At 46.9% G+C, this 27,230-nt stretch overlaps 1 protein-coding gene across 1 annotated transcript in view; it reads right to left on the bottom strand.

Moving 5' to 3' along the window:
- LOC139383681 (G2/M phase-specific E3 ubiquitin-protein ligase-like) overlaps positions 1-27,230 on the bottom strand; it is a 65,974-nt gene that overhangs the window by 2,257 nt on the left and 36,487 nt on the right. Inside the window, exons 8-13 of the mRNA XM_071128223.1 lie at positions 3,849-3,965; positions 3,614-3,738; positions 3,359-3,470; positions 2,681-2,994; positions 1,020-1,201; positions 159-331 (exon numbers count right to left, since the gene is read on the bottom strand). Coding sequence (XP_070984324.1) covers positions 159-331; positions 1,020-1,201; positions 2,681-2,994; positions 3,359-3,470; positions 3,614-3,738; positions 3,849-3,965 — 1,023 coding nt within the window. The remainder of the gene's footprint in view (positions 1-158; positions 332-1,019; positions 1,202-2,680; positions 2,995-3,358; positions 3,471-3,613; positions 3,739-3,848; positions 3,966-27,230) is intronic.

Genomic DNA, 27,230 nt, shown 5'->3' with positions numbered 1-27,230 from the left:
ATTTAACAGAAACCAGGATTACAATGTCTCAAACATAGTTACAGTAGAATACTAGTGACAGTTTAAAATATGTTTGAGCAATGATAGAACATGTTGAATGTGAAACAGAGTCAAAAAGGTACCCCTTTTCTAAAGGAAATACCCATAGTCATACAAACCTTTGGACGGGTAACTGCATTCTTGTTATTAGGTGGAAGCTTACAATGTCTTTAACGAGTGTATCTTTGTCCGAAAGGCTCTCAACTGGTCTTGTGCACCCAGCCACTTCCAGGTATTCTGAAGCTGACTCCATTGCCTCTCTCAATTCCTCCAAGGACTTGGATTCCTGAATCTGAACCAAAAGAGATGTCGTATGAGTTAAAGGATTGGTTAACAATTTTTGAACCAAATCTTTATTTTTGATGTAAATGGCATGCTATAGGGTCCAGACACTTTTTTAGCAATTTTACTTGGTTTTGAGGAACTATCCCCACTTGTAATAGACTTCCTCATTGCTCGTTCTGCATTATGGGGTTACGGAAAAACGTGAACAAGCCTCCAAAAACACCCAAATATGTCCTTTTAGCAACGGCAAAGCTCTCACTATAGTGATACGGGTCTTTAGATGTTGTACACATGAAATTGGGTAATTCAGAATTTATTAGCAAAGTTATGTTCCATTTTGTTAGACTCGAGCGTTCTCCCCTTACTGGCTGTTCTGCGGGGCTACACAGAGAAGAACCTTTCCAAAAGGAAGTATTTGGGTATTTTTGGAACCCTTGTTTATATTTTTCCATAGCCTCCATGTTGTAGAACGAGCAGTGAGGAAGTATATTGCGTGTGGGGACAGTTTCTCAAAAACAAGTGAAATCGAAAAAAAAGCGTCAGGACCCTTCTACAACACGCCATTTCCATCAAAAATAGAGATTTGGTTCATAAATTGTGAACCAATCCTTTAAAGCCTTTGTAACATTAGAAGGTCCAACTAAATCAATCTATTCAGCATCTAAGAGAGTAAAGAGACATGTTAAAATATGTACCTTCTTGACTTTGTCTGTGAACACAGTGCTGCCCATGTCTTCCACAGTGAGAGGTGTATCCCTGGGGAAGTTGAACAGACACAGGTAGAGAGCCCTGGAGAAGAAGCCCAGAGGAGGTCCCCCGTGGACCAGACTCAGGGACAGAAGACACCCCACGTCAAAGTAGACGTCCTCCCTCAGAGCTAGGGAAACAGGACATAGAAATGAGACAACATAGAGAAGCCAGCACTTGACTTGGGCAGGAGCTCCCCAGAGCTGAGTACCAGCACCTCAAATGTTCTACTACTTGAGCTCCTGTTCCTCTTATAGAATATTAGCCCAAAGTATTGTGGAGCTCCTGCACCTAAATATATACAGCAACCAAAATGAGTACCGGCACCTATTTCAGTCCAAGTCAAGCACTGACAGAAGCTGAGAACAGATCGAAACCACATCCCCAGTATTTGATAACAATATACAGTTGAAGTCGGAAGTTTATATACACTTAGGTTGGAGTCATTAAAACTCGTTTTTCAACCACTCCACAAATTTCTTGATAACAAACTATAGTTTTGGCAAGTCGGTTAGGACATCTACTTTGTGCATGACACAAGTAATTTTTCCAACAATTGTTTACAGACAGATTATTTCACTTAAAATTCACTGTATCACAATTCCAGTGAGTCAGAAGTTTGTATACAGTAAGTTGACTGTGCCTTTAAACAGCTTGGAAAATTCCAGAAAATGATGTCATGGCTTTAGAAGCTTCTGATAGGCTAATTGACATCATTTGAGGTGTCCTTGTGGATGTATTTCAAGGCCTACCTTCAAACTCAGTGCCTCTTTGCTTGACATCATGGGAAAATCAAAAGAAATCAGCCATCATGTTGTGGGGGTGCTTTGCTGCAGGAGGGACTGGTGCACTTCACAAAATAGATGGCATCATGAGGGAGGAAAAGTATGTGGATATATTGAAGCATCATCTCAAGACATCAGTCAGGAAGTTAAAGCTTGGTCGCAAATGGGTCTTCCAAATGGACAATGACCCCAAGCATACTTCCAAAGTTGTGACAAAATGGCTTAAGGACAACAAAGTCAAGGTATTGAAGTGGCGATCATAAAGCCATGACCTCAATCCTATAGAACATTTGTGGGCAGAACTGAAAAAGTGCATGCGAGTAAGGAGGCCTACAAACCTGACTCAGTTACACCAGCTCTGTCAGAAGGAATGGGCCAAAATTCACCCAACTTATTGTGGGAAGCTTGTGGAAGGCTACCCGAAACGTTTGACCCAAGTTAAACAATTTATAGGCAATGCTACCAAATACTAATTGAGTGTATATAAACTTCTGACCCACCGGGAATGTGGTGAAATAAATAAAAGCTGAAATAAATCACTCTCTCTACTATTATTCTGACATTTCACATTCTTAAGTGATGATCCTAACTGACCCAAGACAGGGAATTTTTACAAGGATTAAATGTCAGGAATTGTGAAAAACTGAATTTAAATGTATTTGGCTAAGGTGTATGTAAACTTCCGACTTCAACTGTAACTCCCAAATGTTACTATGAATGTGAGTTCATGACCCAAAACTTCTAGCAACAAGCAAGTGATGGTGCTAGCGTCAGTTTATGACTGAAAGCTGGAGAGTGTTTGTATGGGGGTGGTATTGACCTACCTCGTGCATCGAGGGTCAGGGTCTTGGCACCATCCGGACCTTCAAAGACAGTGTTCTGGAGCTGCTGCACCAGGAGCCTGAGGAAGTGCCGGGTGTTGCCAGGGCAGGTGTCTGGGCTGGAACTGTGCTTGCTGCTTGTGAATCTCACTGCAAGGGCATGGGACGGGTTGAAGTCACTCCTCTTCACTAGCTCCATGGCAGCCTCCAGGACCTTGTTTCCATTCACCACCACTGGCATGGATAGTTGGTGCTGTGAAGTCTGACTGGCAAGCTCCTGTAGGATCTCTCTAGCAGAGCCTCCCAACAAAAATGTCCTGCCAATCATTAAATAATCTATGTTTATCTCCAATGTGTTCTTAGCACAACATATAAGGTAAGACCAAAAAACAAGTCCCCTAGAAAACATTTGGACTTGGTCTATGACGGCAAGTACAACAAATTTGAAGTATTTTTCTAAATGTATTTGATAGTTTTTATTGATAGATACAATGGTTAAGTTATTGAGATGGGGAGAGAGGAGACTTGGAATGGAAAGCGGCGCAGTCAGGGCTTGAAGCCGTGCCAGTCAGGTTTTGAAGCTATGCCCCCTGGTGCAACGTGTGTTCACTATCAATAGACTGGCTGAAAGGCGCCAAGGATTTTTGTGTGAAAAAAATGCTAAACAATAATGTACTGTACCTTTTACAGACTATGGGTGATTGGCGAGGGGTCAGTGTGAGACTCCTTTTAGAAGTCCTGCTTCTTCTCTGCCCACCGGGCTGTGGAGAGTCAGTGTGTCTGGGGAGTGAAGCTAAACAAGAAATAACAATGATTATCAGAGAGAGAATAGACTTTATAAAGACAATAAAAGCAGTTCTTCATTCCAATCATAACTGGTCTGGTCATAACTTGCCCAGTTAGATCAAAACAGACACAGTACGGCAAATAACCTACCTGTCCCATCCACAGATCCTGCACAGTCCTCACAAGCCCAGTTAGTCTCGTCAAGTTTGAGGGAACCACATTTTCGATGGGTGCCACTAGAGCCACAGAGGGCACAGCGCAGAATTTGAAACCATCTGAAAACCAAAAAGACATATGAGTGAGACCCAAATTCATTTTAGAGATAAACACATTTTGGTTCGTCAACCATTTCAGCCACACACACACACACAACATTAGAGCTTACCCAGTGCGTGAAGAATATGTCCGACCACTGTGGGAGAGACATTTTTTGGCATCACAGTGCTGGTACACCTGCAATAACTCTCCATAGGCATTTTCTTCCAGCTCCCAGGCTGCATCTCTATGGCACACATACAGAAAACTTTAGTTAAAACTCATAACGCCACAAAACTAATGCAACAGTACTTTATTTGTACTTTAACTGTTACATCAGAAATTCGTCTTCTGGTGTACTGTGACTGCTGTCAACCACGTCCCACAGTACACACAATCAGAGACCCTGGACCATACATACCATACAGTAGAGCCTGGACAAGACATACAGTACAGTAGAGCATGGACCATAAATGCAGTACAGTAGAGCCTGGACCACACAGTACAGTAGAGCATGGAGCATACAGTACAGTATAGCATGGACCATACAGTACCGTAGAGCCTGGACAAGACATACCGTACAGTAGAGAATGGACCATAAATGCAGTGCAGTAGAGCCTGGACCACACAGTACAGTATAGCATGGACCATGCATACAGTAGAGCATGGACCATACAGTACAGTAGAGCATGGACCATACAGTACAGTAGAGCATGGACCATACAGTACAGTAGAGCATGGACCATGCATACAGTAGAGCCTGGACCATGCATACAGTAGAGCCTGGACCATGCATACAGTAGAGCCTGGACCATGCATACAGTAGAGCCTGGACCATGTATACAGTAGAGCCTGGACCATGTATACAGTAGAGCCTGGACCATACATACAGTAGAGCCTGGGCCAAACATACAGTAGAGCCTGGACCATACACACAATACAGTAGAGCCTGGACCATACATACAGTAGAGCCTGGACAATACATACAGTAGAGCCTGGACCATACATACAGTAGAGCCTGGGCCATACATACAGTAGAGCCTGGACCATACATACAGTAGAGCCTGGACCACACATACAGTAGAGCCTGGGCCATACATACAGTAGAGCCTGGACCATACATACAGTAGAGCCTGGACCATAAACACAATACAGTAGAGCCTGGACCATACATACAGTAGAGCCTGGACCATACATACAGTAGAGCCTGGACCATACATACAGTAGAGCCTGGACCATAAACACAATACAGTAGAGCCTGGACCATAAACACAATACAGTAGAGCCTGGAACATACATACAGTAGAGCCTGGACCATGCATACAGTAGAGCCTGGACCATACATACAGTAGAGCCTGGACCATGCATACAGTAGAGCCTGGACCATACATACAGTAGAGCCTGGACCATAAACACAATACAGTAGAGCCTGGACGATACATACAGTAGAGCCTGGACCATACATACAGTAGAGCTTGGACCATGTATACAGTCGAGCCTGGACCACACATACAGTAGAGCCTGGACCATACATACAGTAGAGCCTGGACAACACATACAGTAGAGCCTGGACCATACATACAGTAGAGTCTGGACCATACATACAGTAGAGCCTGGACCATACATACAGTAGAGCCTGGACCATACATACAGTAGAGCCTGGACTATACATACAGTAGAGCCTGGACTATACATACAGTAGAGCCTGGACCATACATACAGCAGAGCCTGGACCATACATACAGTAGAGCCTGGACCACACATACAGTAGAGCCTGGACCATACATACAGTAGAGCCTGGACCACACATACAGTAGAGCCTGGACCATACATACAGTAGAGCCTGGACCACACATACAGTAGAGCCTGGACCATACATACAGTAGAGCCTGGACCATACATACAGTAGAGCCTGGGCCATACATACAGTAGAGCCTGGACCATACATACAGTAGAGCCTGGACCACACATACAGTGGAGCCTGGGCCATACATACAGTAGAGCCTGGACCATACATACAGTAGAGCCTGGGCCATACATACAGTAGAGCCTGGACCATACATACAGTAGAGCCTGGACCATAAACACAATACAGTAGAGCCTGGACCATACATACAGTAGAGCCTGGACCATACATACAGTAGAGCCTGGACCATACATACAGTAGAGAATGGACCATACATACAGTAGAGCCTGGACCATAAACACAATACAGTAGAGCCTGGACCATAAACACAATACAGTAGAGCCTGGACCATACATACAGTAGAGCCTGGACCATACATACAGTAGAGCCTGGACCATACATACAGTAGAGCCTGGACCATACATACAGTAGAGCCTGGACCATGCATACAGTAGAGCCTGGACCATACATACAGTAGAGCCTGGACCATAAACACAATACAGTAGAGCCTGGACCATACATACAGTAGAGCCTGGACCATACATACAGTAGAGCTTGGACCATACATACAGTAGAGCCTGGACCACACATACAGTAGAGCCTGGACCATACATACAGTAGAGTCTGGACCATACATACAGTAGAGCCTGGGCCATACATACAGTAGAGCCTGGACCATACATACAGTAGAGCCTGGACCATACATACAGTAGAGCCTGGACCATACATACAGTAGAGCCTGGACCATACATACAGTAGAGCCTGGACCATACATACAGTAGAGCCTGGACCATACATACAGTAGAGCCTGGACCATAAACACAATACAGTAGAGCCTGGACCATAAACACAGTACAGTAGAGCCTGGACCATGCATACAGTAGAGCCTGGACCATACATACAGTAGAGCCTGGACCATACATACAGTAGAGCCTGGACCATACATACAGTAGAGCCTGGACCATACATACAGTAGAGCCTGGACCATACATACAGTAGAGCCTGGACCATAAACACAATACAGTAGAGCCTGGACCATAAACACAGTAGAGTAGAGCCTGGACCATGCATACAGTAGAGCCTGGACCATACATACAGTACAGTAGAGCCTGGACCATACATACAGTAGAGCCTGGACCATACATACAGTAGAGCCTGGACCATACATACAGTAGAGCCTGGACCATACATACAGTAGAGCCTGGACCATACATACAGTAGAGCCTGGACCATACATACAGTAGAGCCTGGACCACACATACAGTAGAGCCTGGACCATACATACAGTAGAGCCTGGACCATACATACAGTAGAGCCTGGACCATACATACAGTAGAGCCTGGACCATGTATACAGTAGAGTCTGGACCATACATACAGTAGAGCCTGGACCATAAACACAATACAGTAGAGCCTGGACCACACATACAGTAGAGCCTGGACCATACATACAGTAGAGCCTGGACCATACATACAGTAGAGCCTGGACCATACATACAGTAGAGCCTGGACCATACATACAGTAGAGCCTGGACCATACATACAGTAGAGCCTGGACCATACATACAGTAGAGCCTGGACCATATATACAGTAGAGCCTGGACCATAAACACAATACAGTAGAGCCTGGACCATAAACACAATACAGTAGAGCCTGGAACATACATACAGTAGAGCCTGGACCATGCATACAGTAGAGCCTGGACCATACATACAGTAGAGCCTGGACCATGCATACAGTAGAGCCTGGACCATACATACAGTAGAGCCTGGACCATAAACACAATACAGTAGAGCCTGGACGATACATACAGTAGAGCCTGGACCATACATACAGTAGAGCTTGGACCATGTATACAGTAGAGTCTGGACCATACATACAGTAGAGCCTGGACCATACATACAGTAGAGCCTGGACCATACATACAGTAGAGCCTGGACCATACATACAGTAGAGCCTGGACCATACATACAGTAGAGCCTGGACCATACATACAGCAGAGCCTGGACCATACATACAGTAGAGCCTGGACCACACATACAGTAGAGCCTGGACCATACATACAGTAGAGCCTGGACCATAAATACAGTAGAGCCTGGACCATGTATACAGTAGAGCCTGGACCATACATACAGTAGAGCCTGGACCATACATACAGTAGAGCCTGGGCCATACATACAGTAGAGCCTGGACCATACATACAGTAGAGCCTGGGCCATACATACAGTAGAGCCTGGACCATACATACAGTAGAGCCTGGACCACACATACAGTAGAGCCTGGACCATACATACAGTAGAGCCTGGGCCATACATACAGTAGAGCCTGGGCCATACATACAGTAGAGCCTGGACCATACATACAGTAGAGCCTGGACCATGCATACAGTAGAGCCTGGACCATACATACAGTAGAGCCTGGACCATAAACACAATACAGTAGAGCCTGGACCATACATACAGTAGAGCCTGGACCATACATACAGTAGAGCCTGGACCATACATACAGTAGAGCCTGGACCACACATACAGTAGAGCCTGGACCATACATACAGTAGAGCCTGGACCATACATACAGTAGAGCCTGGGCCATACATACAGTAGAGCCTGGACCATACATACAGTAGAGCCTGGACCATAAACACAATACAGTAGAGCCTGGACCATACATACAGTAGAGCCTGGACCATACATACAGTAGAGCCTGGACCATACATACAGTAGAGAATGGACCATACATACAGTAGAGCCTGGACCATAAACACAGTACAGTAGAGCCTGGACCATACATACAGTAGAGCCTGGACCATACATACAGTAGAGCATGGACCATGCATACAGTAGAGCCTGGACCATGTATACAGTAGAGCCTGGACCATGTATACAGTAGAGCCTGGACCATAAACACAATACAGTAGAGCCTGGACCATGCATACAGTAGAGCCTGGACCATGTATACAGTAGAGCCTGGACCATACATACAGTAGAGCCTGGACCATACATACAGTAGAGCCTGGACCACACATACAGTAGAGCCTGGACCACACATACAGTAGAGCCTGGACCATACATACAGTAGAGCCTGGACCATACATACAGTAGAGCCTGGACCACACATACAGTAGAGCCTGGACCATGTATACAGTAGAGTCTGGACCATACATACAGTAGAGCATGGACCATACATACAGTAGAGTCTGGACCACACATACAGTAGAGCCTGGACCACACATACAGTAGAGCCTGGACCACACATACAGTAGAGCCTGGACCATACATACAGTAGAGCCTGGACCATACATACAGTAGAGCCTGGACCACACATACAGTAGAGCCTGGACCACACATACAGTAGAGCCTGGACCACACATACAGTAGAGCCTGGACCACACATACAGTAGAGCCTGGACCATACATACAGTAGAGCCTGGACCATACATACAGTAGAGCCTGGACCATACATACAGTAGAGCCTGGACCATGTATACAGTAGAGCCTGGACCATACATACAGTAGAGCCTGGACCATACATACAGTAGAGCCTGGACCATACATACAGTAGAGCCTGGACCATACATACAGTAGAGCATGGACCATACATACAGTAGATCCTGGACCACACATACAGTAGAGCCTGGACCATACATACAGTAGAGTCTGGACCATACATACAGTAGAGCATGGACAATACATACAGTAGAGCCTGGACCACACATACAGTAGAGCCTGGACCACACATACAGTAGAGCCTGGACCATGTATACAGTAGAGTCTGGACCATACATACAGTAGAGCATGGACCATACATACAGTAGAGTCTGGACCACACATACAGTAGAGCCTGGACCACACATACAGTAGAGCCTGGACCACACATACAGTAGAGCCTGGACCATACATACAGTAGAGCCTGGACCATACATACAGTAGAGCCTTGACCACACATACAGTAGAGCCTGGACCATACATACAGTAGAGCCTGGACCATACATACAGTAGAGCCTGGACCATAAACACAATACAGTAGAGCCTGGACCATAAACACAAGACAGTAGAGCCTGGAACATACATACAGTAGAGCCTGGACCATGCATACAGTAGAGCCAGGACCATACATACAGTAGAGCCTGGACCATGCATACAGTAGAGCCTGGACCATACATACAGTAGAGCCTGGACCATAAACACAATACAGTAGAGCCTGGACGATACATACAGTAGAGCCTGGACCATACATACAGTAGAGCCTGGACCATACATACAGTAGAGCCTTGACCATACATACAGTAGAGCCTGGACCATACATACAGTAGAGCCTGGACCATACATACAGTAGAGCATGGACCATGCATACAGTAGAGCCTGGACCATGTATACAGTAGAGCCTGGGCCATACATACAGTAGAGCCTGGACCATAAACACAATACAGTAGAGCCTGGACCATACATACAGTAGAGCCTTGACCATACATACAGTAGAGCCTGGACCATACATACAGTAGAGCCTGGACCATACATACAGTAGAGCATGGACCATGCATACAGTAGAGCCTGGACCATGTATACAGTAGAGCCTGGACCATGTATACAGTAGAGCCTGGACCATAAACACAATACAGTAGAGCCTGGACCATGCATACAGTAGAGCCTGGACCATGTATACAGTAGAGCCTGGACCATACATACAGTAGAGCCTGGACCATACATACAGTAGAGCCTGGACCATACATACAGTAGAGCCTGGACCATACATACAGTAGAGCCTGGACCATACATACAGCAGAGCCTGGACCATACATACAGTAGAGCCTGGACCACACATACAGTAGAGCCTGGACCACACATACAGTAGAGCCTGGACCATACATACAGTAGAGCCTGGACCATACATACAGTAGAGCCTGGACCATACATACAGTAGAGCCTGGACCATGTATACAGTAGAGCCTGGACCATACATACAGTAGAGCCTGGACCATACATACAGTAGAGCCTGGACCATACATACAGTAGAGCCTGGACCATACATACAGTAGAGCATGGACCATACATACAGTAGATCCTGGACCACACATACAGTAGAGCCTGGACCATACATACAGTAGAGTCTGGACCATACATACAGTAGAGCATGGACAATACATACAGTAGAGCCTGGACCACACATACAGTAGAGCCTGGACCACACATACAGTAGAGCCTGGACCATACATACAGTAGAGCCTGGACCATAAATACAGTAGAGCCTGGACCATGTATACAGTAGAGCCTGGACCATACATACAGTAGAGCCTGGACCATACATACAGTAGAGCCTGGGCCATACATACAGTAGAGCCTGGACCATACATACAGTAGAGCCTGGGCCATACAAACAGTAGAGCCTGGACCATACATACAGTAGAGCCTGGACCACACATACAGTAGAGCCTGGACCATACATACAGTAGAGCCTGGACCATAAATACAGTAGAGCCTGGACCATGTATACAGTAGAGCCTGGACCATACATACAGTAGAGCCTGGACCATACATACAGTAGAGCCTGGACCACACATACAGTGGAGCCTGGGCCATACATACAGTAGAGCCTGGGCCATACATACAGTAGAGCCTGGGCCATACATACAGTAGAGCCTGGACCATACATACAGTAGAGCCTGGACCATAAACACAATACAGTAGAGCCTGGACCATACAAACAGTAGAGCCTGGACCATACATACAGTAGAGCCTGGACCATACATACAGTAGAGAATGGACCATACATACAGTAGAGCCTGGACCATAAACACAATACAGTAGAGCCTGGACCACAAACACAATACAGTAGAGCCTGGACCATACATACAGTAGAGCCTGGACCATACATACAGTAGAGCCTGGACCATACATACAGTAGAGCCTGGACCATACATACAGTAGAGCCTGGACCATGCATACAGTAGAGCCTGGACCATACATACAGTAGAGCCTGGACCATAAACACAATACAGTAGAGCCTGGACCATACATACAGTAGAGCCTGGACCATACATACAGTAGAGCTTGGACCATGTATACAGTAGAGCCTGGACCACACATACAGTAGAGCCTGGACCATACATACAGTAGAGCCTGGACCACACATACAGTAGAGCCTGGACCATACATACAGTAGAGTCTGGACCATACATACAGTAGAGCCTGGACCATACATACAGTAGAGCCTGGACCATACATACAGTACAGCCTGGACCATACATACAGTAGAGCCTGGACCATACATACAGTAGAGCCTGGACCATAAAAACAATACAGTAGAGCCTGGACCATGCATACAGTAGAGCCTGGACCATACATACAGTAGAGCCTGGACCATAAACACAATACAGTAGAGCCTGGACCATAAACACAATACAGTAGAGCCTGGACCATACATACAGTAGAGCCTGGACCATACATACAGTAGAGCCTGGACCATACATACAGTAGAGCCTGGACCATACATACAGTAGAGCCTGGACCATACATACAGTAGAGCCTGGACCATACATACAGTAGAGCCTGGACCATACATACAGTAGAGCCTGGACCATACATACAGTAGAGCCTGGACCACACATACAGTAGAGCCTGGACCACACATACAGTAGAGCCTGGACCATACATACAGTAGAGCCTGGACCATACATACAGTAGAGCCTGGACCATACATACAGTAGAGCCTGGACCATGTATACAGTAGAGCCTGGACCATACATACAGTAGAGCCTGGACCATACATACAGTAGAGCCTGGACCATACATACAGTAGAGCCTGGACCATACATACAGTAGAGCATGGACCATACATACAGTAGATCCTGGACCACACATACAGTAGAGCCTGGACCATACATACAGTAGAGTCTGGACCATACATACAGTAGAGCATGGACAATACATACAGTAGAGCCTGGACCACACATACAGTAGAGCCTGGACCACACATACAGTAGAGCCTGGACCATACATACAGTAGAGCCTGGACCATAAATACAGTAGAGCCTGGACCATGTATACAGTAGAGCCTGGACCATACATACAGTAGAGCCTGGACCATACATACAGTAGAGCCTGGGCCATACATACAGTAGAGCCTGGACCATACATACAGTAGAGCCTGGGCCATACAAACAGTAGAGCCTGGACCCTACATACAGTAGAGCCTGGACCACACATACAGTAGAGCCTGGACCATACATACAGTAGAGCCTGGACCATAAATACAGTAGAGCCTGGACCATGTATACAGTAGAGCCTGGACCATACATACAGTAGAGCCTGGACCATACATACAGTAGAGCCTGGACCACACATACAGTGGAGCCTGGGCCATACATACAGTAGAGCCTGGGCCATACATACAGTAGAGCCTGGGCCATACATACAGTAGAGCCTGGACCATACATACAGTAGAGCCTGGACCATAAACACAATACAGTAGAGCCTGGACCATACAAACAGTAGAGCCTGGACCATACAAACAGTAGAGCCTGGACCATACATACAGTAGAGCCTGGACCATACATACAGTAGAGAATGGACCATACATACAGTAGAGCCTGGACCATAAACACAATACAGTAGAGCCTGGACCATAAACACAATACAGTAGAGCCTGGACCATACATACAGTAGAGCCTGGACCATACATACAGTAGAGCCTGGACCATACATACAGTAGAGCCTGGACCATACATACAGTAGAGCCTGGACCATGCATACAGTAGAGCCTGGACCATACATACAGTAGAGCCTGGACCATAAACACAATACAGTAGAGCCTGGACCATACATACAGTAGAGCCTGGACCATACATACAGTAGAGCTTGGACCATGTATACAGTAGAGCCTGGACCACACATACAGTAGAGCCTGGACCATACATACAGTAGAGCCTGGACCACACATACAGTAGAGCCTGGACCATACATACAGTAGAGTCTGGACCATACATACAGTAGAGCCTGGACCATACATACAGTAGAGCCTGGACCATACATACAGTACAGCCTGGACCATACATACAGTAGAGCCTGGACCATACATACAGTAGAGCCTGGACCATAAAAACAATACAGTAGAGCCTGGACCATGCATACAGTAGAGCCTGGACCATACATACAGTAGAGCCTGGACCATAAACACAATACAGTAGAGCCTGGACCATAAACACAATACAGTAGAGCCTGGACCATACATACAGTAGAGCCTGGACCATACATACAGTAGAGCCTGGACCATACATACAGTAGAGCCTGGACCATACATACAGTAGAGCCTGGACCATACATACAGTAGAGCCTGGACCATAAACACAATACAGTAGAGCCTGGACCATAAACACAGTACAGTAGAGCCTGGACCATGCATACAGTAGAGCCTGGACCATACATACAGTAGAGCCTGGACCATACATACAGTAGAGCCTGGACCATACATACAGTAGAGCCTGGACCATACATACAGTAGAGCCTGGACCATACATACAGTAGAGCCTGGACCATAAACACAATACAGTAGAGCCTGGACCATAAACACAGTACAGTAGAGCCTGGACCATGCATACAGTAGAGCCTGGACCATACATACAGTAGAGCCTGGACCATACATACAGTAGAGCCTGGACCATACATACAGTAGATCCTGGACCATACATACAGTAGAGCCTGGACCATACATACAGTAGAGCCTGGACCACACAGTAGAGCCTGGGCCATACATACAGTAGAGCTTTGACCATACATACAGTAGAGCCTGGACCATACATACAGTAGAGCCTGGACCATACATACAGTAGAGCCTGGACCATACATACAGTAGAGCCTGGACCATACATACAGTAGAGCCTGGACCATACATACAGTAGAGCCTGGACCATACATACAGTAGAGCCTGGACCATACATACAGTAGAGCCTGGACCATACATACAGTAGAGCCTGGACCATACATACAGTAGAGCCTGGACCATACATACAGTAGAGCCTGGACCACACATACAGTAGAGCCTGGACCACACATACAGTAGAGCCTTGGCCATACATACAGTAGAGCCTTGACCATACATACAGTAGATCCTGGACCATACATACAGTAGAGCCTGGACCATACATACAGTAGAGCCTGGACCATACATACAGTAGAGCCTGGACCATACATACAGTAGAGCCTGGACCATACATACAGTAGAGCCTGGACCATAAACACAATACAGTAGAGCCTGGACCATAAACACAGTACAGTAGAGCCTGGACCATGCATACAGTAGAGCCTGGACCATACATACAGTAGAGCCTGGACCATACATACAGTAGAGCCTGGACCATACATACAGTAGAGCCTGGACCATACATACAGTAGAGCCTGGACCATACATACAGTAGAGCCTGGACCATAAACACAATACAGTAGAGCCTGGACCATAAACACAGTACAGTAGAGCCTGGACCATGCATACAGTAGAGCCTGGACCATACATACAGTAGAGCCTGGACCATACATACAGTAGAGCCTGGACCATACATACAGTAGATCCTGGACCATACATACAGTAGAGCCTGGACCATACATACAGTAGAGCCTGGACCACACAGTAGAGCCTGGGCCATACATACAGTAGAGCTTTGACCATACATACAGTAGAGCCTGGACCATACATACAGTAGAGCCTGGACCATACATACAGTAGAGCCTGGACCATACATACAGTAGAGCCTGGACCATACATACAGTAGAGCCTGGACCATACATACAGTAGAGCCTGGACCATACATACAGTAGAGCCTGGACCATACATACAGTAGAGCCTGGACCATACATACAGTAGAGCCTGGACCATACATACAGTAGAGCCTGGACCATACATACAGTAGAGCCTGGACCACACATACAGTAGAGCCTGGACCACACATACAGTAGAGCCTTGGCCATACATACAGTAGAGCCTTGACCATACATACAGTAGATCCTGGACCATACATACAGTAGAGCCTGGACCATACATACAGTAGAGCCTGGACCACACATACAGTAGAGCCTGGGCCATACATACAGTAGAGCTTTGACCATACATACAGTAGAGCCTGGACCATACATACAGTAGAGCCTGGACCATACATACAGTAGAGCCTGGACCATACATACAGTAGAGCCTTGACCATACATACAGTAGAGCCTGGACCATACATACAGTAGAGCCTGGACCATACATACAGTAGAGCATGGACCATGCATACAGTAGAGCCTGGACCATGTATACAGTAGAGCCTGGGCCATACATACAGTAGAGCCTGGACCATAAACACAATAAAGTAGAGCCTGGACCATGCATACAGTAGAGCCTGGACCATGTATACAGTAGAGCCTGGACCGTACATACAGTAGAGCCTGGACCATACATACAGTAGAGCCTTGACCATACATACAGTTGAGCCTGGACCATACATACAGTAGAGCCTGGACCATACATACAGTAGAGCATGGACCATGCATACAGTAGAGCCTGGACCATGTATACAGTAGAGCCTGGACCATGTATACAGTAGAGCCTGGACCATAAACACAATACAGTAGAGCCTGGACCATGCATACAGTAGAGCCTGGACCATGCATACAGTAGAGCCTGGACCATACATACAGTAGAGCCTGGACCATACATACAGTAGAGCCTGGACCATACATACAGTAGAGCCTGGACCATACATACAGTAGAGCCTGGACCATACATACAGTAGAGCCTGGACCATAAACACAATACAGTAGAGCCTGGACCATAAACACAGTACAGTAGAGCCTGGACCATGCATACAGTAGAGCCTGGACCATACATACAGTACAGTAGAGCCTGGACCATACATACAGTAGAGCCTGGACCATACATACAGTAGAGCCTGGACCATACATACAGTAGAGCCTGGACCATACATACAGTAGAGCCTGGACCATACATACAGTAGAGCCTGGACCATACATACAGTAGAGCCTGGACCATACATACAGTAGAGCCTGGACCATACATACAGTAGAGCCTGGACCACACATACAGTAGAGCCTGGACCACACATACAGTAGAGCCTTGGCCATACATACAGTAGAGCCTTGACCATACATACAGTAGATCCTGGACCATACATACAGTAGAGCCTGGACCATACATACAGTAGAGCCTGGACCACACATACAGTAGAGCCTGGGCCATACATACAGTAGAGCTTTGACCATACATACAGTAGAGCCTGGACCATACATACAGTAGAGCCTGGACCATACATACAGTAGAGCCTGGACCATACATACAGTAGAGCCTGGACCATACATACAGTAGAGCATGGACCATGCATACAGTAGAGCCTGGACCATGTATACAGTAGAGCCTGGGCCATACATACAGTAGAGCCTGGACCATAAACACAATAAAGTAGAGCCTGGACCATGCATACAGTAGAGCCTGGACCATGTATACAGTAGAGCCTGGACCATACATACAGTAGAGCCTGGACCATACATACAGTAGAGCCTTGACCATACATACAGTAGAGCCTGGACCATACATACAGTAGAGCCTGGACCATACATACAGTAGAGCATGGACCATGCATACAGTAGAGCCTGGACCATGTATACAGTAGAGCCTGGACCATGTATACAGTAGAGCCTGGACCATAAACACAATACAGTAGAGCCTGGACCATGCATACAGTAGAGCCTGGACCATGTATACAGTAGAGCCTGGACCATACATACAGTAGAGCCTGGACCATACATACAGTAGAGCCTGGACCATACATACAGTAGACCCTGGACCATACATACAGTAGAGCCTGGACCATACATACAGTAGAGCCTGGACCACACATACAGTAGAGCCTGGACCACACATACAGTAGAGCCTGGACCATACATACAGTAGAGCCTGGACCATACATACAGTAGAGCCTGGACCATGTATACAGTAGAGCCTGGACCATACATACAGTAGAGCCTGGACCATACATACAGTAGAGCCTGGACCATACATACAGTAGAGCATGGACCATACATACAGTAGATCCTGGACCACACATACAGTAGAGCCTGGACCATACATACAGTAGAGTCTGGACCATACATACAGTAGAGCATGGACCATACATACAGTAGAGCCTGGACCACACATACAGTAGAGCCTGGACCACACATACAGTAGAGCCTGGACCATGTATACAGTAGAGTCTGGACCATACATACAGTAGAGCATGGACCATACATACAGTAGAGTCTGGACCACACATACAGTAGAGCCTGGACCACACATACAGTAGAGCCTGGACCACACATACAGTAGAGCCTGGACCATACATACAGTAGAGCCTGGACCATACATACAGTAGAGCCTGGACCACACATACAGTAGAGCCTGGACCACACATACAGTAGAGCCTTGGCCATACATACAGTAGAGCCTTGACCATACATACAGTAGAGCCTGGACCATACATACAGTAGAGCCTGGACCATACATACAGTAGAGCCTGGACCACACATACAGTAGAGCCTGGGCCATACATACAGTAGAGCCTTGACCATACATACAGTAGAGCCTGAACCATACATACAGTAGAGCCTGGACCATACATACAGTAGAGCCTGGACAGTACATACAGTAGAGCCTTGACCATACATACAGTAGAGCCTGGACCATACATACAGTAGAGCCTGGACCATACATACAGTAGAGCATGGACCATGCATACAGTAGAGCCTGGACCATGTATACAGTAGAGCCTGGGCCATACATACAGTAGAGCCTGGACCATAAACACAATACAGTAGAGCCTGGACCATGCATACAGTAGAGCCTGGACCATGTATACAGTAGAGCCTGGACCATACATACAGTAGAGCCTGGACCATACATACAGTAGAGCCTTGACCATACATACAGTAGAGCCTGGACCATACATACAGTAGAGCCTGGACCATACATACAGTAGAGCATGGACCATGCATACAGTAGAGCCTGGACCATGTATACAGTAGAGCCTGGAACATGTATACAGTAGAGCCTGGACCATAAACACAATACAGTAGAGCCTGGACCATGCATACCGTAGAGCCTGGACCATGTATACAGTAGAGCCTGGACCATACATACAGTAGAGCCTGGACCATACATACAGTAGAGCCTGGACCATACATACAGTAGAGCCTGGACCATACATACAGTAGAGCCTGGACCATACATACAGTAGAGCCTGGACCATACATACAGTAGAGCCTGGACCACACATACAGTAGAGCCTGGACCACACATACAGTAGAGCCTGGACCATACATACAGTAGAGCATGGACCATGCATACAGTAGAGCCTGGACCATGTATACAGTAGAGCCTGGGCCATACATACAGTAGAGCCTGGACCATAAACACAATAAAGTAGAGCCTGGACCATGCATACAGTAGAGCCTGGACCATGTATACAGTAGAGCCTGGACCATACATACAGTAGAGCCTGGACCATACATACAGTAGAGCCTTGACCATACATACAGTAGAGCCTGGACCATACATACAGTAGAGCCTGGACCATACATACAGTAGAGCATGGACCATGCATACAGTAGAGCCTGGACCATGTATACAGTAGAGCCTGGACCATGTATACAGTAGAGCCTGGACCATAAACACAATACAGTAGAGCCTGGACCATGCATACAGTAGAGCCTGGACCATGTATACAGTAGAGCCTGGACCATACATACAGTAGAGCCTGGACCATACATACAGTAGAGCCTGGACCATACATACAGTAGAGCCTGGACCATACATACAGTAGAGCCTGGACCATACATACAGTAGAGCCTGGACCACACATACAGTAGAGCCTGGACCACACATACAGTAGAGCCTGGACCATACATACAGTAGAGCCTGGACCATACATACAGTAGAGCCTGGACCATGTATACAGTAGAGCCTGGACCATACATACAGTAGAGCCTGGACCATACATACAGTAGAGCCTGGACCATACATACAGTAGAGCATGGACCATACATACAGTAGATCCTGGACCACACATACAGTAGAGCCTGGACCATACATACAGTAGAGTCTGGACCATACATACAGTAGAGCATGGACCATACATACAGTAGAGCCTGGACCACACATACAGTAGAGCCTGGACCATACATACAGTAGAGCCTGGACCATGTATACAGTAGAGTCTGGACCATACATACAGTAGAGCATGGACCATACATACAGTAGAGTCTGGACCACACATACACCACACATACAGTAGAGCCTGGACCACACATACAGTAGAGCCTGGACCACACATACAGTAGAGCCTGGACCATACATACAGTAGAGCCTGGACCATACATACAGTAGAGCCTGGACCACACATACAGTAGAGCCTGGACCACACATACAGTAGAGCCTTGGCCATACATACAGTAGAGCCTTGACCATACATACAGTAGAGCCTGGACCATACATACAGTAGAGCCTGGACCATACATACAGTAGAGCCTGGACCACACATACAGTAGAGCCTGGGCCATACATACAGTAGAGCCTTGACCATACATACAGTAGAGCCTGAACCATACATACAGTAGAGCCTGGACCATACATACAGTAGAGCCTGGACAGTACATACAGTAGAGCCTTGACCATACATACAGTAGAGCCTGGACCATACATACAGTAGAGCCTGGACCATACATACAGTAGAGCATGGACCATGCATACAGTAGAGCCTGGACCATGTATACAGTAGAGCCTGGGCCATACATACAGTAGAGCCTGGACCATAAACACAATACAGTAGAGCCTGGACCATGCATACAGTAGAGCCTGGACCATGTATACAGTAGAGCCTGGACCATACATACAGTAGAGCCTGGACCATACATACAGTAGAGCCTTGACCATACATACAGTAGAGCCTGGACCATACATACAGTAGAGCCTGGACCATACATACAGTAGAGCATGGACCATGCATACAGTAGAGCCTGGACCATGTATACAGTAGAGCCTGGAACATGTATACAGTAGAGCCTGGACCATAAACACAATACAGTAGAGCCTGGACCATGCATACCGTAGAGCCTGGACCATGTATACAGTAGAGCCTGGACCATACATACAGTAGAGCCTGGACCATACATACAGTAGAGCCTGGACCATACATACAGTAGAGCCTGGACCATACATACAGTAGAGCCTGGACCATACATACAGTAGAGCCTGGACCACACATACAGTAGAGCCTGGACCACACATACAGTAGAGCCTTGGCCATACATACAGTAGAGCCTTGACCATACATACAGTAGATCCTGGACCATACATACAGTAGAGCCTGGACCATACATACAGTAGAGCCTGGACCATACATACAGTAGAGCCTGGACCATACATACAGTAGAGCCTGGACCATACATACAGTAGAGCCTGGACCATAAACACAATACAGTAGAGCCTGGACCATAAACACAGTACAGTAGAGCCTGGACCATGCATACAGTAGAGCCTGGACCATACATACAGTAGAGCCTGGACCATACATACAGTAGAGCCTGGACCATACATACAGTAGAGCCTGGACCATACATACAGTAGAGCCTGGACCATACATACAGTAGAGCCTGGACCATAAACACAATACAGTAGAGCCTGGACCATAAACACAGTACAGTAGAGCCTGGACCATGCATACAGTAGAGCCTGGACCATACATACAGTAGAGCCTGGACCATACATACAGTAGAGCCTGGACCATACATACAGTAGATCCTGGACCATACATACAGTAGAGCCTGGACCATACATACAGTAGAGCCTGGACCACACAGTAGAGCCTGGGCCATACATACAGTAGAGCTTTGACCATACATACAGTAGAGCCTGGACCATACATACAGTAGAGCCTGGACCATACATACAGTAGAGCCTGGACCATACATACAGTAGAGCCTGGACCATACATACAGTAGAGCCTGGACCATACATACAGTAGAGCCTGGACCATACATACAGTAGAGCCTGGACCATACATACAGTAGAGCCTGGACCATACATACAGTAGAGCCTGGACCATACATACAGTAGAGCCTGGACCATACATACAGTAGAGCCTGGACCACACATACAGTAGAGCCTGGACCACACATACAGTAGAGCCTTGGCCATACATACAGTAGAGCCTTGACCATACATACAGTAGATCCTGGACCATACATACAGTAGAGCCTGGACCATACATACAGTAGAGCCTGGACCACACATACAGTAGAGCCTGGGCCATACATACAGTAGAGCTTTGACCATACATACAGTAGAGCCTGGACCATACATACAGTAGAGCCTGGACCATACATACAGTAGAGCCTGGACCATACATACAGTAGAGCCTTGACCATACATACAGTAGAGCCTGGACCATACATACAGTAGAGCCTGGACCATACATACAGTAGAGCATGGACCATGCATACAGTAGAGCCTGGACCATGTATACAGTAGAGCCTGGGCCATACATACAGTAGAGCCTGGACCATAAACACAATAAAGTAGAGCCTGGACCATGCATACAGTAGAGCCTGGACCATGTATACAGTAGAGCCTGGACCGTACATACAGTAGAGCCTGGACCATACATACAGTAGAGCCTTGACCATACATACAGTTGAGCCTGGACCATACATACAGTAGAGCCTGGACCATACATACAGTAGAGCATGGACCATGCATACAGTAGAGCCTGGACCATGTATACAGTAGAGCCTGGACCATGTATACAGTAGAGCCTGGACCATAAACACAATACAGTAGAGCCTGGACCATGCATACAGTAGAGCCTGGACCATGCATACAGTAGAGCCTGGACCATACATACAGTAGAGCCTGGACCATACATACAGTAGAGCCTGGACCATACATACAGTAGAGCCTGGACCATACATACAGTAGAGCCTGGACCATACATACAGTAGAGCCTGGACCATAAACACAATACAGTAGAGCCTGGACCATAAACACAGTACAGTAGAGCCTGGACCATGCATACAGTAGAGCCTGGACCATACATACAGTACAGTAGAGCCTGGACCATACATACAGTAGAGCCTGGACCATACATACAGTAGAGCCTGGACCATACATACAGTAGAGCCTGGACCATACATACAGTAGAGCCTGGACCATACATACAGTAGAGCCTGGACCATACATACAGTAGAGCCTGGACCATACATACAGTAGAGCCTGGACCATACATACAGTAGAGCCTGGACCACACATACAGTAGAGCCTGGACCACACATACAGTAGAGCCTTGGCCATACATACAGTAGAGCCTTGACCATACATACAGTAGATCCTGGACCATACATACAGTAGAGCCTGGACCATACATACAGTAGAGCCTGGACCACACATACAGTAGAGCCTGGGCCATACATACAGTAGAGCTTTGACCATACATACAGTAGAGCCTGGACCATACATACAGTAGAGCCTGGACCATACATACAGTAGAGCCTGGACCATACATACAGTAGAGCCTGGACCATACATACAGTAGAGCATGGACCATGCATACAGTAGAGCCTGGACCATGTATACAGTAGAGCCTGGGCCATACATACAGTAGAGCCTGGACCATAAACACAATAAAGTAGAGCCTGGACCATGCATACAGTAGAGCCTGGACCATGTATACAGTAGAGCCTGGACCATACATACAGTAGAGCCTGGACCATACATACAGTAGAGCCTTGACCATACATACAGTAGAGCCTGGACCATACATACAGTAGAGCCTGGACCATACATACAGTAGAGCATGGACCATGCATACAGTAGAGCCTGGACCATGTATACAGTAGAGCCTGGACCATGTATACAGTAGAGCCTGGACCATAAACACAATACAGTAGAGCCTGGACCATGCATACAGTAGAGCCTGGACCATGTATACAGTAGAGCCTGGACCATACATACAGTAGAGCCTGGACCATACATACAGTAGAGCCTGGACCATACATACAGTAGACCCTGGACCATACATACAGTAGAGCCTGGACCATACATACAGTAGAGCCTGGACCACACATACAGTAGAGCCTGGACCACACATACAGTAGAGCCTGGACCATACATACAGTAGAGCCTGGACCATACATACAGTAGAGCCTGGACCATGTATACAGTAGAGCCTGGACCATACATACAGTAGAGCCTGGACCATACATACAGTAGAGCCTGGACCATACATACAGTAGAGCATGGACCATACATACAGTAGATCCTGGACCACACATACAGTAGAGCCTGGACCATACATACAGTAGAGTCTGGACCATACATACAGTAGAGCATGGACCATACATACAGTAGAGCCTGGACCACACATACAGTAGAGCCTGGACCACACATACAGTAGAGCCTGGACCATGTATACAGTAGAGTCTGGACCATACATACAGTAGAGCATGGACCATACATACAGTAGAGTCTGGACCACACATACAGTAGAGCCTGGACCACACATACAGTAGAGCCTGGACCACACATACAGTAGAGCCTGGACCATACATACAGTAGAGCCTGGACCATACATACAGTAGAGCCTGGACCACACATACAGTAGAGCCTGGACCACACATACAGTAGAGCCTTGGCCATACATACAGTAGAGCCTTGACCATACATACAGTAGAGCCTGGACCATACATACAGTAGAGCCTGGACCATACATACAGTAGAGCCTGGACCACACATACAGTAGAGCCTGGGCCATACATACAGTAGAGCCTTGACCATACATACAGTAGAGCCTGAACCATACATACAGTAGAGCCTGGACCATACATACAGTAGAGCCTGGACAGTACATACAGTAGAGCCTTGACCATACATACAGTAGAGCCTGGACCATACATACAGTAGAGCCTGGACCATACATACAGTAGAGCATGGACCATGCATACAGTAGAGCCTGGACCATGTATACAGTAGAGCCTGGGCCATACATACAGTAGAGCCTGGACCATAAACACAATACAGTAGAGCCTGGACCATGCATACAGTAGAGCCTGGACCATGTATACAGTAGAGCCTGGACCATACATACAGTAGAGCCTGGACCATACATACAGTAGAGCCTTGACCATACATACAGTAGAGCCTGGACCATACATACAGTAGAGCCTGGACCATACATACAGTAGAGCATGGACCATGCATACAGTAGAGCCTGGACCATGTATACAGTAGAGCCTGGAACATGTATACAGTAGAGCCTGGACCATAAACACAATACAGTAGAGCCTGGACCATGCATACCGTAGAGCCTGGACCATGTATACAGTAGAGCCTGGACCATACATACAGTAGAGCCTGGACCATACATACAGTAGAGCCTGGACCATACATACAGTAGAGCCTGGACCATACATACAGTAGAGCCTGGACCATACATACAGTAGAGCCTGGACCATACATACAGTAGAGCCTGGACCACACATACAGTAGAGCCTGGACCACACATACAGTAGAGCCTGGACCATACATACAGTAGAGCATGGACCATGCATACAGTAGAGCCTGGACCATGTATACAGTAGAGCCTGGGCCATACATACAGTAGAGCCTGGACCATAAACACAATAAAGTAGAGCCTGGACCATGCATACAGTAGAGCCTGGACCATGTATACAGTAGAGCCTGGACCATACATACAGTAGAGCCTGGACCATACATACAGTAGAGCCTTGACCATACATACAGTAGAGCCTGGACCATACATACAGTAGAGCCTGGACCATACATACAGTAGAGCATGGACCATGCATACAGTAGAGCCTGGACCATGTATACAGTAGAGCCTGGACCATGTATACAGTAGAGCCTGGACCATAAACACAATACAGTAGAGCCTGGACCATGCATACAGTAGAGCCTGGACCATGTATACAGTAGAGCCTGGACCATACATACAGTAGAGCCTGGACCATACATACAGTAGAGCCTGGACCATACATACAGTAGAGCCTGGACCATACATACAGTAGAGCCTGGACCATACATACAGTAGAGCCTGGACCACACATACAGTAGAGCCTGGACCACACATACAGTAGAGCCTGGACCATACATACAGTAGAGCCTGGACCATACATACAGTAGAGCCTGGACCATGTATACAGTAGAGCCTGGACCATACATACAGTAGAGCCTGGACCATACATACAGTAGAGCCTGGACCATACATACAGTAGAGCATGGACCATACATACAGTAGATCCTGGACCACACATACAGTAGAGCCTGGACCATACATACAGTAGAGTCTGGACCATACATACAGTAGAGCATGGACCATACATACAGTAGAGCCTGGACCACACATACAGTAGAGCCTGGACCACACATACAGTAGAGCCTGGACCATGTATACAGTAGAGTCTGGACCATACATACAGTAGAGCATGGACCATACATACAGTAGAGTCTGGACCACACATACAGTAGAGCCTGGACCACACATACAGTAGAGCCTGGACCACACATACAGTAGAGCCTGGACCATACATACAGTAGAGCCTGGACCATACATACAGTAGAGCCTGGACCACACATACAGTAGAGCCTGGACCACACATACAGTAGAGCCTTGGCCATACATACAGTAGAGCCTTGACCATACATACAGTAGAGCCTGGACCATACATACAGTAGAGCCTGGACCATACATACAGTAGAGCCTGGACCACACATACAGTAGAGCCTGGGCCATACATACAGTAGAGCCTTGACCATACATACAGTAGAGCCTGAACCATACATACAGTAGAGCCTGGACCATACATACAGTAGAGCCTGGACAGTACATACAGTAGAGCCTTGACCATACATACAGTAGAGCCTGGACCATACATACAGTAGAGCCTGGACCATACATACAGTAGAGCATGGACCATGCATACAGTAGAGCCTGGACCATGTATACAGTAGAGCCTGGGCCATACATACAGTAGAGCCTGGACCATAAACACAATACAGTAGAGCCTGGACCATGCATACAGTAGAGCCTGGACCATGTATACAGTAGAGCCTGGACCATACATACAGTAGAGCCTGGACCATACATACAGTAGAGCCTTGACCATACATACAGTAGAGCCTGGACCATACATACAGTAGAGCCTGGACCATACATACAGTAGAGCATGGACCATGCATACAGTAGAGCCTGGACCATGTATACAGTAGAGCCTGGAACATGTATACAGTAGAGCCTGGACCATAAACACAATACAGTAGAGCCTGGACCATGCATACCGTAGAGCCTGGACCATGTATACAGTAGAGCCTGGACCATACATACAGTAGAGCCTGGACCATACATACAGTAGAGCCTGGACCATACATACAGTAGAGCCTGGACCATACATACAGTAGAGCCTGGACCATACATACAGTAGAGCCTGGACCACACATACAGTAGAGCCTGGACCACACATACAGTAGAGCCTGGACCACACATACAGTAGAGCCTGGGCCATACATACAGTAGAGCCT

Source organism: Oncorhynchus clarkii, chromosome 25 (assembly GCF_045791955.1).
Source record: "Oncorhynchus clarkii lewisi isolate Uvic-CL-2024 chromosome 25, UVic_Ocla_1.0, whole genome shotgun sequence".
In the NCBI taxonomy this organism is placed as follows: Eukaryota; Metazoa; Chordata; class Actinopteri; order Salmoniformes; family Salmonidae; genus Oncorhynchus; species Oncorhynchus clarkii.
The sequence above is the reverse complement of the archived record's forward strand: the minus strand, read 5'-3'. Positions and strand labels throughout refer to the sequence as shown.